Source organism: Panthera uncia, chromosome D1, assembly GCF_023721935.1.
Source record: "Panthera uncia isolate 11264 chromosome D1, Puncia_PCG_1.0, whole genome shotgun sequence".
Taxonomy (NCBI): Eukaryota; Metazoa; Chordata; class Mammalia; order Carnivora; family Felidae; genus Panthera; species Panthera uncia.
This window is the reverse complement of record NC_064808.1, coordinates 104,418,667-104,434,624: the sequence shown is the minus strand read 5'-3', so window position 1 is coordinate 104,434,624 and position 15,958 is coordinate 104,418,667. Positions and strand designations below refer to the sequence as shown.

Below are 15,958 nucleotides of genomic sequence, written 5' to 3'. Positions count from 1 at the left end.
CTCACGGTTTGTGGGTTCGAGCTCACGTTGGGCTCTGTGCTGACAGCTCAGAGCCTAGAGCCTGCTTTCAATTCTGTGTCTCCCTCTCCCACTGGCACTCTGTCTCTCTCTTTCTCCAAAAATAAATAAAACATTAAAAAAATTTTAATAAATGTATTTCACTTGTTTGTTTTTTACAGCAAGCTGAATATTGGCTTTCCATCCTATACTGTGATACCAAAAGCATGAATCTTAAGTAGTAAGAACAAAGAGGCAGACACGTTGAGCAGAAAGAGATGTTCATGATCTCCAGTCCAACCCCCTTACTTTCTAGAGGAGGAAAGATATCCTCTGAGGTTCAGAAAATACCTAAACTAGGAATTCCACAAGGCACTTCATAAAAGCACTGCCAAGGTAGGGGGAGCTTTTCATCTATATTTGGAAGGGCTCGGTGCACTGTTTTTCATAATACCGAGGTGGGATAAAAATACAGGGGCCACAAAAAGACTTAGCACTGATCCTGTCTTTCTGCGGGCTGGTGCTCGGCTTGGCCAGAGTTCCGTGGACTGACTCTCAGAACCCTATGGAGAAGTGAGGCACCCAGGCCCAGCATGGGGTCTGAGGATGCTCCCCCACCCCCTCCCGGCAGGACGGCCCTCGGGCACTCACCCGGAATACTCTGTAATAGTAACAGTAAAGCCGGTGTGGCTGCAGCAGGTCCCTGGCCCTCAGCTGCCCTTCTTTTGCAATCTTCTTGGCGTCTTCATCATTTTCCTGAAAGGTTTAAAAAAACAACACGATAAGTGAAAAGTACTCCTGTGACCACCCACCCTCCCAAAGAAGGCTACTGGTGAGTGTGAAGCAGGGCCGATGTCGGGTTAAATGTAAACAGCATGGAAGATGCGGAACGGGATGAAAACAGCCTCAGCACGAGGCTCTGAAAAATAGACAAGGTACTTTGCTAGACATCTGTTACACAGCAATGGTCACGCGTGTTTGGACCCTGTTCCACTGGCTCAGAAGCTCCCCCCACCCCCTCCCGCCCCATACCTTCACCCAACATGCAGCTTCTCTTGTGTCTCCTGGCTCCCCAGGACATTTAGGGCTCATCCTCTGTTCCCCCATCCTAGCCTCTCTGCTTGGTATTAAAATGCAAACTGGAGTAGAATGAATCACTTTTTATGTTCTAACATCTCTTAAGAGCTCCATTGTAATTTGCAGTCAGAGCCCCAAAGTTGTTACCAAGCAGTACCTGTGAAAGTCGAGCTTACTGCTGTAATAGTAAATTCGGTGATTGGTACCCGCAGGCTGTTCCTTCATTACCAGGAACACTCAGCATTCCTAATTATACTTTTGGAAAATAGCTAATATTCTACTCTGCTGCCCACAGGAAAAGCCACTGGCAAGCAATCCTTACTTTTTATTAAAGGTCACCAAAATGATTCTGCCTCGGGCACCCACTTATTTGCATACCCAAACACTGCTTCTCAGAAACTTAGAACAAAATCTTATAACGAAAGGGTAAATTTCTAGAGCTTCATGATAAAACAGAACAGCTTTTTAATACTTTTTCTTTAAAAAATACGAAAACAAATCATATTTTATGGAAAACTTGTAATTCTTGGAATGTTGTATAGCATGCATCGATTGTGCCTTTTTCCTAACTGGGAACAAGAAAAGAGCATTGTAATTGCCTTTAATGTCTTCTTGTGCATAAAGGACTCTAACCCTGGGTTTTTCAATCAGCAATTTGCATTCAGTGTGTTTTTGCTTGATTAGTGTGTGTATGCATGAATAGTGATTCCTTCAGAAAAATCTATATTCTATATAACACTGTTATATTCTATATAATGTATACATTCCATATAACGTTGGACTTCCAACTCTTCTAAAAAATCCTCAAAAATGTTGATAAAGGGTATTAAAATGACCTCAATGTTGATTCTTTAGCCATTTCAAGGGAACAAAAGTTCCAGAAAATAACATTTCTCTGACTAAATTATGTCAAGGTAAATTGCATCATGATGGAACTCATGTAAATAATATTGGTAAGTGTGTTATCACCTCAAGAAATTAAAACTGCAGAAAGCGTACCTTGGCCCACTTAATTTTCTCTAGTAAATCGCTAAGATTTCTTTTAATTGGGACATAATGTTTCCAAGGCTTTAGTGCCATATAGAAATGTTCATAGTATGTTGAGTCCTGCTTCAGAACCAGACTGTCACCCAGCATGAGGTACGGGTATCTATACGCAGCCACAGTCCCATCCACATTCACTTGATACTTGTACTAAGAGATTAAAACAAACATAAACAAAGAAGAAATTTAACAGCCATTTGTTTCACTTCTGATTGTCATCAACACCATAATACTAAATATAAAGCAGTTATTTTCCATGTTCCAATTTCACTGTTTAAAAGTTATACACTTCATTTTGTAATTCACATTTTCTCTTTGTATTAAAATCATAAGCAGCCTGGGGCGCCTGGGTGGCTCAGTCGGTTAAGCAGCCGACTTCGGCTCAGGTCATGATCTTGCAGTCCATGAGTTCGAGCCCCGCGTCGGGCTCTGTGCTGACAGCTCAGAGCCTGGAGCCTGTTTCAGATTCTGTGTCTCCCTCTCTCTGACCCTCCCCCATTCATGCTCTGTCTCTCTGTCTCAAAAAATAAATAAACGTTAAAAAAAAAAAAATCATAAGCAGCCTTTAGCACATTGATTTTAGGAAATACAATGCAATGGGGTGTCTGGGTGGCTCAGTCGGTTAAGCATCCAACTCTTGATCTGGCTCAGGTCATGATCTCACAGTTCGTGAGTTCGAGCCCCCCATCGGGCTCTGCACTGACAGCACAGAGCCTGCTTAGGATTCTCTCTTTCCCTCTCTCTGCCCCTCTCCCACTTGCTCTTTTTCTCTCAAAAAAAAAAATCTTAAAAAAAAAAGAAATATAATGTATTTAAGGATAAGATAATCAATAGTTTTAGGAAATAATTTAGGAAATAGGAGTACCTTTTTCAACTCTATGTAATGGGGATTCAGATTTCTGTGACCAGGGAGGAAAATGTTTCAAAAGTTCTATGTTTGGGGTGCCTGGGTGGCTTACTCGGTTAAGCGTCAGATTTCAGCTCAGGTCATGATCTCATGGCTCATGAGATCGAGCCCCAGGTCAGGCTCTGTAGTGACAGCTCAGAACCTGGAGGCTGCTTCTGATTCTGTGTCTCCCTCTCTCCCACTTGCACCCTGTCTCTCTCAAAAATAAATAAACATTAGAAAAAAATTTTTTTTATTTTCTAGGTTTATTAAAACTGACTTCTGGTAACAATTTACACTTTCATGTATACCTAATTTCCCTTGTTCCTTATACCTACATAAGTATGAAAAAGGAAAAGTGTTACCTCCAGAAAGCTCAATTTTAGAGTTGAGCACATAGAAATGTGGAGAAGTTCATGGACTAGTGTGATGGCTTGCGACATAATAGGTACTCGGTTTACATATTTGCTGGATTAATAAGGCTTGGTTTACATTTCAAAATCACTTTTCATAGGAACTAAACCTCACTTGATCATAATAATGTGAAGCATATATTATGATAACCTCTCTTCCCCCCCCACCTTCTTTTTTTTTTTACAAATGAGAAAACTGGTGTTCAGATAAATTTATAAACCTCTATTCTTTGAGTTCAAATCCAATGTTTTTTTCATTCTATCACACTGATATGAACAGGATGTACTCACAGATTTGGTAATTAATTTTTTCTTAAGTAATTGGTACCAAAGAGTTTTCTAGCCAGTCAGATTCTGTCATACTGTTCACATCTCTATCCTTTGGGCCTCATGACAGTGCTCTGAAGGAGCAAGGCAGGCATCTTGCATGTTTAGGGGCGCTAAGAGATGAAGGTTCCACAGTTAATGGCAGAGGCAGGACGCGTACCACAGTTCCATACTTATATGGAGTTTATACTCTTTCTGTTTACAAAAGGCATTTAAGATCACTTTATGTAAAAGGTATTTATAGTCCCAGCTTATAAAATAAGTCTAAACAAGAAAAAAACAGATAAATAAATGCACCCAAAACCCCAGGTTAATCCTCGTACTATAGTATTAAATACAGTCCTGGCCACTGGGTAGACAGAACCAACAAAAACAAAAATACCAAAAAGGAGACCACAATGAATGCTCTAATTCCCTATTGTTGGAAGGGAGAAAGTAAGAAAGTGTGGGTGTGCCAGCTCAAAAGACTGGAGAAATCTGCCCACCCAGTGATTTGGTAGACTTTTAATGCAAGTTTATCACTTCATATTCATACAGGAAGACATAAACGCATACCTTAAAGAAATCAAAGAAACCTATCAATTTAGCTTTTCCAAGCTCCTTTTCTTTCTCTTGGAAAAAGAAATATCCTGTAATTCCTGCATCTAGGAGCTCTGGGTTTTCCTTGGACATCTGTACCAACTGGAGTCTCTCTTCTCGGCTATCTCTACCTCTGAAGAAAGCTTTTTCTGTTTTATTGATCCAGGAAGGCCCTAGAGGTTTGAAGCCATAAAAAAATATGATTATGAGTTTGACATTTATAAAAATGGTAAGCATAATCATCTTTAATATACCATTGTCATTTAAGATGTTAAAGCTCTTTTATCATCAACTCATCTCCTAAAGTAAGGTGCTGTTTCCAAAAAATAGGGGATTGAGTACCTTCCTGAGATACTTTCCAGTTTAGACTTTAAAAACAGCCCTTTTATCTGCTGTATCACATAAAAGAATTCTCTCATTTCTCCTATTTGTCTACCTGTGAGAGCTCACTCAAATGCTAGAGTGTCTGTTGTATGACTTTAGGAGTTATCCAAAATAACGCTGGATCAAGTTCAAAGCAAAAAGCATTCAGCAACTTGGCCACTCACCCAGGCATTAGCTTCTTCCATCCTTTGTGCTTCACAATAAAAAATGAGCTAGGCTTTTGTTCTTAGACTGGGTGACCAGAACAAACTATATAACTAGGTAACACCCACGTCTTTAATCCTTAGGTTGCTCAGATTTTTGAGCACATCACCTTTGAATACAGGGAGGATTGTCTAATATGCTCTGAAATCAAAATATATATATATATATATATATATATATATATATATATATATATATAACTCAACTATATGCATGTGTGTAAATATGTGTGTGTGTGTGGGGGGTTTCTTTCCCTAGAAGGAAATATTCTAGAAGAATTAACTAAATCTGTTTCTATGATTCTAAAGAGAGGTCATTAGTTAACACCTGTTACTCTTCTAAGGGATAAATTGTAAAACATAGAAACTGGAGAGGCTCACTCTCTTTAATATTTTAGTACACTTCTCAAGAATTCACTGTTACCAAATAAAAAGTCAGTTTTGAATCCATGCTATCTTCAGGTAGTTTGCAAAGAGTGTTTGGTCGCATCTGCCAAATAAGTCCACCAAATCACAATAAATGGGAACAGAGTTTATAAAGACAGGTAGGGTTAGGCAGGGTTCATTCTACTCAGGGAGTCTGGTTTAATAAAAAGTTGTGTTGGGCCATAAAATGTAAGGCCATCAAATGGGAGTGGGGGAGGGGCAGAAAGAATTCAGGTTGTAAAGGATCAAGTAAGGCAGAAGGAAGAAATGAGAAAATTCCTCACTACATGATGGAGGGAGTAATATCCAAATAACACTGCTATAACAATTCTCTTACATCCACATATAATTTTATGTTTTTCAAAATGCTTTCTGGCTCCATCCAGCAATATAAAGGCACCGGAGTCAGAATTAAGTGACAATTTTACCAAATATATATTTTCAAATGGTATTTACAAAGGACCAACTCAAAGGAGACCCAGTTACGGCAGGTCTGGATTTTACTAGTCCAACCCATACATCTAAGTTTTGGATTAGAGGAATCCTACACTGCCCTTTCTTTCTCGGTTAGAAAAGAAGAATGACGGTTATTTAAATATATACCTTTATTCTCTCTGGTTGAACACTCCCTTTTACCTCTGTCTTCGAGAACAAACTTTTATTTACCTGTATTTCCCTGAATAGAGAGGAGATCATTTGTGACACCCCTCATTGCTTCCAGTGTCGAGTGGGAGATGTCATATGTTGGAAGGATAATGTCTCGTGAATCCAGGGAGCCGCACCACGAAACGATAGGTAAAGGGCCAGGGGTTTCATTGACTTTTCGATGCTCCAGAGGCCAATCTCCAAGATTAATATAAAATTCTATATCGGGGAGAAGGACCTAAATAAACAAAAGATGAGACATCAGTTCTGCAAAGACCTCAGTTTTGGGTACTAAATGCTTCTGTTCTTTGGCTTTTTAAAATATGTCTGGCAAAAGTAAACATTTGGAAACAGCAGAGGCGAGAAAATTGCCCGTCAGTCATCAGCAGTATCAGAAAGTCAAGGGTGAGGATGGCAGATGGCAAATTCACGCAACCAGGAGTAAGCTCCTTCTGTCCAGAGATGGTGTTTCAAATTGCTTAGTGTCAGGGCACCTGGCTGGCTCAGTCGGTGGAGCGTGTGACTCTTGATCTTGGGGTCGTGAGGTTGAGCCCCATGTTGGGCATAGAGATTACTTAATAAAAATATAGATAAATTATCAAAATTGCTTACTGTTCTAGCAGTGGACATGGTATAGAACAGTACAAATAAAGGGCTTCAAGAACTCTTTCTGCCAGCTGCCTACTAAAGAATTGACAAGGTTAGACCCAAGCCCTTGTTTTCCTTAAGTATCAAACCTCCACGTCACGTCTACATTTGCTTCCGGAATCTGCCACTCCGTGGCCATCTCCGCGGTCAATGCCTTGGTTTAGGCTCTTCCCATCTCTTGCCTAGATTGGTGCAGTAGCTTCCCCACTAGGTGTTCTGCTCGAGGCTCTCCCCACTCTGATTAGCTCTCACTTTGCTGCCTAAATGTCTAAAACCCAAATTCATGTTACTAGAAGCTTAAGAGAACCTTAAGCCTACAGGACAAGGTGTAAACTGTCTGGCTAGAAGGCAAGGCCTGTTATCTCGTTCCAGCTAAGCTATAAGCCTCACCTTCCACCCGAGAAGGTGCCGGTCAACTTCGGGCTGCTCTCTGAAAACGCCAGCCACTCTCCTATGCAATTCCCTTCCCACTTGGAACATTCTTCTCCTCCTTATTCACTTGGTGGTCTCCTTTCTCATCCTTCAAACTCAGACCTGATGTTACCTCCTCTATGACTCCCCCTCCTCAGACATTTTCACCCTGGGCACCTACTTTCCTTACAAGCTACCATGATGAAGTACAATTTGTTTATATCCATACACCACTCCAACTTCCAAATAACAAAACAAGTCCCACCAGAGCAGGCTGCTCGAAGTCCAGAGATGAGTCTCATTTGTCTTGGATTTCTTCCCAGCCACTGGGCAAAGAACCAGAACAAGAGGGAAGGGCCAGGGATGGGACTACTCAACCTCGTGCTTCCCCACTATTGTTTATAAACTCATTAATAAACTCCACACCTAAATAAATAAATAAATAAATAATAATAAAATAAACCAAAAAAACCTAAAACAAACAAAAAACGCACAAAACACAAAACAACAACAACAACAAACTCCATACCAGAAGTTCTCACTATAGAATGGGGTTTCTTCATCTCAGCAGATTGACATTTTGGTCTGGGTAGTTGTTTGCTGTAGGCCGTTCTGTGCATTGTAAGATGTTGACTAGTATCCATGGTCTCCACCCACTAGATGTTAGTCGCAAGCCCCAAATTGTGGCAACCGAAACTGTCTCGAGACTTTGCCAAATGTCCTCTAAGGGGCAAATTAATCACTAGGAAAAACCACTGCTCTAGAGGCAGCAACATGAGTACAAGGTAGGACACAGGGCAGGGTGGACTGGTGGGCGGTAGGCCAGGAAGAAAGCACCACCTTTGTGATCAGGTACCTGCGATGTGCTCATACCGTGGGCGAGTGCGGAGCGGGGAGGAGGCTGCTTTTTAAAATAAGAAGTGATTGGGGCGCCTGGGTGGCTCAGTCGGTTAACCACCTGACTTCGGCTCAGGTCATGATCTCACGGTCTGTGAGTTCGAGCCCCACGTCGGGCTCTGTGCTGACGGCTCGGAGCCTGGAGCCTGCTTCGGATTCTGTATCTCCCTCTCTCTCTGACCCTACCCCGTTCGTGCTCTCTGTCTCAAAAATAAATAAACATTAAAAAAATAAGATAAAATAAGAAGTGACTGCAGCCACACATTCAGCACACTTGGGAAAGTGTGTAACTCATATCACCCAAGTTGGCTTTTGGTTTAGACAACTACCTTGACAATCTTGAGTGGGAAAGGTAGAAAAACTCCCAACCTCACCCTTCACTCTGCATGGTCAGGAAGCAGGAGGAACAAAAGGCAATTTGAACTGCTCTGCTTGAGGGTTTTGCAGGTGTGGAAAGAAGGGTAGAGGGGTAGAGTAGAGGGGAGTGGGGGTGGGGGCGGAGTTGAGAAGTCTTCTGAAAGATAGAGGCCCAAGCATATTCTACTAAGAAGCCAAGACCTGAACATCAATGACAGCCAGTGAGAAATTCCTGGAGGCAAGGATGACTGAGTCTGATTAATATAGGCATGTCTATTTTTATTTACTTGTTTGTTTGTTTGTTTAAAGTTTACTTACTTATTTTGAAAGAGAGAGTGAGCATGAGTGGGAGTGGGGCAGATAGACAGGGAGATAGAGAATCCCAAGCAGGCTCTGCACTGTCAGTGCTGAGTCCGACACAGGGCTTGAACTCACCAACCACGAGATCATGACCTGAGCCGAAACCAAGAGTCTCTTAACCAACTGGGCCACCAGGTGCCCCCAGGGATGTCTATTTTTAAATGTTAGAATTTTTGTTTGGTTGGCTTTTACTACACAATGGTACAAAACAACCTCTCTGTTACTAGAACCATCAACAAAACGTGCCATGCATACTATCTTTTAGAGATGGTTAGGATAAAACAAGGAAAAGTGGTCTAAGTTCAAGTCATTTTGAGGTAATAAGAAACAAAAGAGCTGCAGAAAGTGAAATCTGAATGGAGGGAGAACTACAAGAAGTGACGTTGGGGCTAAAAATGTTTGGGAGTCCACGAAAGCGTTGGGAGTTTTATGCAGGGCCTACTACCTGGGATGGGGGCTCAAGCCATTTAATTTAAATATTAAAGGAAAGAAAGATCCATAAAAGGGGAGAACTGATGAACACTCAGGTGGTGGACATCTTAGCTACACATTGGCAAGGCCAGAAGCCATTTCTATCCTTTGCCACTGTTATTCCAGGCATCGCAATGTTAGAACTACATAATTAAACTACAGTTGACCCTTGAACAATGCAGGGGTTGGAGGTGCCAATCCCCACACAACCTAAATTTTGTGTATAATATTAGACTCCCCCAACACTTAACAACTAATAGCCTATTGTTAACTGGAAGCCTTACCGATGACATAGCTGTTGATTAACACATACTCTGTATGTTATATTATATACTGTGTTCTTCCAATAAAGTAAGCTAGAGAAAGTAAACTGCCATTAGGAAAGTCATAAGGAGGAGAAAATACACTTAGAGTACTGTACTGTATTTATTTAAAAAAAAATCCATGTATAAGTGGACCCATGCAGTTCAAACCCATGTTGTTTAAGGGTCAACTATATATTGTTTTTAGAACCAATGAATTCATGCTCTCATACCTTTCTTGCCAGTGACAGCAAAATCTCATCTGAGAACATTTTGAAGTCTGTGTATTTCCCTAAAGATCTCCGGTAGATGTGGTTGTTGAGAATCGTGTAATGGACAATGGCACCCCTTTCGTCCCCAAACCTTTTCGGAACTTCATTTAACATCTGCTGGAGATTGATGCTGGGGAAAGAAGCGAAATCTTTTGCAATCTGTGGTTCCTTGGTTGGACAAGACAGAGTTTTTTGCCAGGCCTGAGGATCCTCTTCTGGACACTCACAGTACTCATGGTACACTGGTCCTAGGGAAAGCAAAACACGTGTAATGCCATGCTCCATTAACAAGCACCACAACACAGGGAGTTGTTTCTGCCCCTGATATGAGCGTGGGATGATTTCTTGGTGAATTCTAAGATTATCCAGATGGGGATAATCTGCCCTAAACAAATCAGTGGTGAAAGCAGTTATGTCAGAGTCCCATGCTTCCATTTTCCATCCCCGTCTTGTACGCCTCTAGACGACCTACAGAGCATACTCTCTCTCCCCATATCACCCACTCTCAGCCAACTAGCTGCTGAATTAAGTTCTAGTGCATTATAAGTGCCTGGAGAACATAAGACAACTTACCTTTTAGCAAAGAAAAAGAGAATGTATTACTTTTGAGGCATTATTATATAGTAGGGGTGGTGACTTTTTTAAAGACAAGATGGAGAATCTCTAAATCTCTAAATCACTGAATCTCTAAAATCATTTCTGTCAACACAACTCAGAGAAGAAATATATAACCCAGGGGTATCTGGCAGTGTAATTTTCTTCTTTGTTTTCTTTTTTTAAGTTTATTTATTTATTTTGAAAGAGAGAGATTGAGCACAAGCAGTGGAGCGGCAGAGAGAGAGGGAATCCCAAGTAGGCTCTGCAATGTTCGTTTAGAGCGAGACGCAGGGCTCAAACTCACAAACCACGAGATCATAATGTGAGCCAAAATCCAGAGTCAGATGCTTAACCAACTGACCCATGCACGTATCCCCCCGGCAGTGTAATTTTTAAAAAAGAATTTAAATTTTATACCCAGCCATAAGTATAAAACTTCTCTGAGGACTCATTTTACAAGAACTTTATACAAATTTTATATTTTACTTCAAAATATATTTATATTTAACTTAACATAAAAACTTCTAACAAACGATTGTGTTTCTTGACTATTTCTACTTCCGACCAAGGTGAGTAATATGGATTTACCACCTGAAACTATCAAGAAACAGGCAAAATACATGAAACAGTTTTTTAAGCCACCAGACATGAGGCAGTAAAGGACACTGAGTCTGAGAAATAGGAAGCAGGTGAGGTAAACCCTACAATTCCTAAGGTTACTGCTTAAAGGAGTTTCTAGGTTATGGAAACAGGGGGAGAAATATAGGTTGAGCCCAGCAATCTCACTGAGTTGAGGGGACAGAGCAGAGTGTCCAGGGAGAACAAGGCAGCTAGAATTTATAGGGCATAGTCTATGAAAGGGGAGAACTATGCAGAAAGAAAACTCCAGAGATCTGCAAAAGGTTCCCCGTCAAGTATTTAGGGTTTCTGAAGTGTGTATATAAGTGAGGAAAGGATCCAAGGCAGGGAAAGAACCAGTCAGAATGATTAGAGGCAACAATAGTACCCACTGGTCATAGAAGGTTGGAAATAGTGTCTGTTCACACAAGGCAGACTGGAAAGCATCCTTATTTCTGAGGCTTGGGTAGACCAGGCAGAGAGATATTACCTGAGTGGTGGGGGAAAAAAAGCCATAACCAAATGCGGCTCTGGTCTCACCTAACAAATTGTAAAAGCAAAATTCGAAAAATTCAAACTATTTCCAAGTAACTTAACTGCATTCTAGAAAAAAGCTCAAGAAGATGAGAAAGTGCCAAGAGATGAAAAACAGACTGGATACAATTAATGACAAATTGGACACTGCAGAAGAAAAGATTAGTGAACTTAATGACGTAGCAATAGAAAGTAGACACAATGAGGGACGCCTGGGTGTCTCAGTCAGTTAACCATCCGACTTTGGCTCAGGTCATGATCTCCTGGTTTGTGAGTTCGAGCCCCGTGTCGGGCTCTGTGCTGACAGCTCAGAGTCTGGAGCCTGCTTCAGATTCTGTGTCTCCCTCTCTCTCTGCCCCTCCTCCGCTCACACTCAGTCTCTTTCTCTCTCAAAAATAAATAAACATTAAAAAAATTTTTTTAAAAAGAAAGTAGACAAAATGAAATGGAGAAAAAAAAAGAATTTTAAAAATGAAAGGAGCATCAGTGTGCTCTGGGATAATTTCAAGTCCGATATAGGGGTAACTAATTCTTGGTGGAACTCTGGAGTAGAACAGAAAAAGTAATGAAGAAATCATTGCCAAAATTTTTCTGGATTTAGCGAAATCTATAATCCCAAAGATCTAAGATGCTCCACAAACCCAAGCACAAGAAACATGAAGAAAACTACACCAAAGCACATAATAATCAAATTGTTTAAAAGAGCCATGAGAGAGAAAACCTTCAGCAGGATGGAGGGACAGAGACAGATGTCAGCAGATTTACTGTTGGAAACAATGCAAGCAAGAAGACAATGGAACAACATCTTTAAAGTACTAAAAGGAAGAAAAAAACCTGTTAATTATTCTATATTTAACAAAGATGTCTCTCAAAAATGAAGGCAAAATATAGATTTTTTCAGACACACAAAGGCTGGAAAAACTCATCACCAACATTCTCACACTAAAAGAAATGTTAACAGGAATCCTTTAGCCGAAGGCAAATGGTACTAGATGGAAATACAGATATGCCAAAGAATTAAGAGTGTTGGAAATGTTAACTACCTCGATAAATACACAAGATTTTGTTGCTTATCATTTAAATTTCTTTACCTAGTTTTCCATCCCTCAAAATTCCAAGTTAAATTGAGCTCCAGGAGGGGCTCCTGGCCAGCTTAGAGCATGCAACTCTTGGTCTTGAAGTCGTGAGTTCAATCAAGCCCCCCATTAGACATGGAATTACTTAAAGTGAGCTCCAGGAGGTATGCATACAATATTTACTCTGTTGTACATGACTTCAAGGTCATCATAACCCATTTTGAAACACATGGGGTCTACACACATAAGGCTGGCTCTGCACTGTATAATAATCACTTACCTTTCAAAATATAGGGAGACTGAGCCACATGTTCATCACCATAAAGGACCTCTATCTTCAGCCCTTCACTGACAGTTTCATACATCCTATATCGCACCAAAAATGTCCCATCATTCCTGTCCAAAGGTTTGGGGACGTGAATCCGGACTAACTCTTTAGGTGAAAGAGATTTGATTACTACCTTGAATAGTGTTTGACCTGAAAGAAAAAAATATATATACGTAATGCTACTATTTCATGGTTATTTTGTCTTATCAATTATTGGATAGGTGTCTCTATACTGAAGTTACTTTTTTCTATACCATCAATTGTAAACAGAAGTTTTAGTGTGGAAGGTCCTTGAGACCAGGAACAATGTCTGGGTTATGCCTGGAAACCAAGTATCTAAGTCAACATTTGATTCATTAGTCATTCAATAAAGATTTACTGAATGAACAAAATCAATACATTAAAAAAGCAAAGAAGAGAAGAACTTTTTGTCTATTTGCTCTTTTTTCCTTTGTGTGGGTTTAAAACAGAGTTCAGGTATTTAAAAATCCATAAACTCCTAGAATGACAGGGCTCTATCACGATCCAACTTTCTCCTGGTAAAATATACACCAGCTTTCTTGTAAACCATGTTCATACCAGATAACCCTCATTTCTGAGGAAATTTCCCGTTTGTTAACCCAAATTTCTAGCTATACTTCTAAGTTTATTTCCCTAAATAGAGATTATAGCTAGTTAGTAGACTGTGCACAAATATCACTCACACACTTACACACACACACACACACACACACACACACACACACAATTTTCACACACGTTTGTAAATGCTAGAGTTTACTTCTCTAAGCTTTTTTCCTCATGTTGAAATCAAAGTTATCCTAGGATGATCTAACATCCTTTTCAACTCCAAAATTCTGTGGGTTTTCTATTCCAGAGTAAATAACACCTCCTTAGTAAACCTCCCCTTCTCTTTTTGTAGTATACTGACTGATTTAGACTTTGAAACAATACTGTTGTGATTAATATCACCGTGATCCAGGGATAAACACTGCAGTATCTTTCTTCAGAGAGTCTGCAGATCAGGGCAGATCTGATCCCCAGGAGCTTTGAGAATAAAGATCAGTTAATGTCCTCACCACAGTTAATCACTATATCAAAGGCAAATGTGTTTAAAAAAAAAAAAAAAGTGGTGAATCCTCTGAAATTCACAGCCCTGGAAAAAAATAGTGGTGACCAAAGTAGTCTTTGATCCCACATCTATCATAGTATGAAATTAAGTATATTTAATATATGTATTTTTGAAATTACTGAGTGAACCTAAATCTAGTTTCTTAGTTTCTAAATCTAGTGAGTGAAGTTTCTAGTTTATTTTGATCTTCAAGGGTTTTACTTTTTCCTGTGGGTCAGGAGAGGTGTCCCTCAGTCTCTTCAGTTTGTAATAGTAATGTAGTATCTGACATCTTGCTATTAAATTTTACTATTTTATTTTAGCATTGAAATGAGTGTGATAAAATTATGAAAGCAATCTGATAAAATAAATGAACTATAACCAACATAGGGAATGTTGTAAGAAAAAAGGAAAGAATTTAGTGTGAAATTATTTAAAATGTTAGCCATTTACCTGAAATGCTTAAATGAAGCATATTAGTTATTGCTTTCATGTTATTTCTCACTTGGTTTTATTTTTATTTAAGTGACTTTTTTTAAATGTTAATTTATTTTTGAGAGAGAGACAGAGACAGAGACAGAGCGTGAGCACAGAAGGGGGCAGACAGAGAGGGAAAGAGAGAATCTGAAGCAGGCTCCAGGCTATCAGCACAGAGCCCAATGAGGGGCTCAAACTCATGAACTGTGAGATCATGACCTGAGCTAAAGTCAGATGCTCAACCAACAAAGCCACTCAGGTGCCCCTCTCACTTGGTTTCAGAAAGACAATGCAGTGTGGCAAACTGAAAATCAGGCAGGCAGAGCCTGGGAACTAGGAGGTAATTTCCATTATATTCTCCCCAAATAGGAAACAGAAAAGCTTTGTCTCTTGATCAAATAGTCCTGTTCTCCACAAATTTATGATTTTAAATAAACAAAACAGATATAAGAGAAACATATTAGTGACTGTGTGATCTTTTTGGAAAAAATAGATTTACAGAAAAAAACAGCTCCAAAGTGCTTCCTTATTTTTAAATTCAAAGAATTGGACTAGATATTGTCTTGCCTCTTCCAACTATAAAATTTGTCTCTGAAATAGCATTTAAACATTCCATTTCAAGATATACGTATAAAAATAAAATATAGCCATTTTTAATATTTTAATGTTCAGCTATGTTTATAGTAATCTTACACGCCTGTGTCATTGTTGGCATGACATTAATGCTGGAATCAACACAATTTAACAATGGCCAGGACTGAAATAGAAATAAGCAATTTTAACCTCATAAAAGAGAAAATGAGGGGCGCCTGGGTGGCTCAGTCAGTTAGGCATCTGACTTTGGATCAGGTCATGATCTCACGGTTCACAAGTTCAAGCCCCACATCAGGCTCTCTGCTGTCAGCACAGATCCTCTGTCCCATTCCGTCTCTGCCCCTCCCCAGCTTGTGCTCCCTCTCTCTCTCAGAAGTTAATAAACATTAAAGACAGAGAGAGAGAGAGAGAGAGAGAGAGAGAGAGAGAGAGAATTAGAAGAGGGCACTTTGAAATTGCTTCAATGGAAGGAATGTGAATTCTCATTGGCCCCAGGCACCAGCATACTGAACAGACTTCAAGCCGAGCTTGAATTTTCCTACTTCACAAATTCAGACTTTAAGAGAGTGAGTTAAATGAGGCTGCAGGGTCCATGGACCCCAAAGGAGGTTCACAGGATCAAAGCCTTGTATCACTGGAATCAGAGCTTCTGAAGGCTTTTGGTTTGGAAAGGAATAAATACTTTTTTTTAATCACTTACTTAGCATTTATTATGTGCCAGTGCCTGAGCTGGAGATTTTCATTTGCATTTTCTACGTTCTTTATTTCCTACAAGAATTTGTAAGGTGGGTATTGTCAGCCTCATTTTACAGATCAGGAAACCAAGACTCCAAGAGGATAAGTAACCTGACCAAAGTCACCTATGTTAGGTAGGAGAGCCAGCTTGAATCCTTCTTCTTTCCAAGCCCCTCCTGAATCCACCTG

The 15,958-nt window shown here is 39.9% G+C and overlaps 1 protein-coding gene across 1 annotated transcript in view; it reads right to left on the bottom strand.

The window, feature by feature from the left end:
- POGLUT3 (protein O-glucosyltransferase 3) overlaps positions 1 to 15,958 on the bottom strand; it is a 28,695-nt gene that overhangs the window by 3,668 nt on the left and 9,069 nt on the right. The window contains exons 2-7 of the mRNA XM_049613980.1: positions 12,805 to 13,002; positions 9,661 to 9,947; positions 6,003 to 6,219; positions 4,300 to 4,496; positions 2,074 to 2,268; positions 649 to 753 (exon numbers count right to left, since the gene is read on the bottom strand). Coding sequence (XP_049469937.1) covers positions 649 to 753; positions 2,074 to 2,268; positions 4,300 to 4,496; positions 6,003 to 6,219; positions 9,661 to 9,947; positions 12,805 to 13,002 — 1,199 coding nt within the window. The remainder of the gene's footprint in view (positions 1 to 648; positions 754 to 2,073; positions 2,269 to 4,299; positions 4,497 to 6,002; positions 6,220 to 9,660; positions 9,948 to 12,804; positions 13,003 to 15,958) is intronic.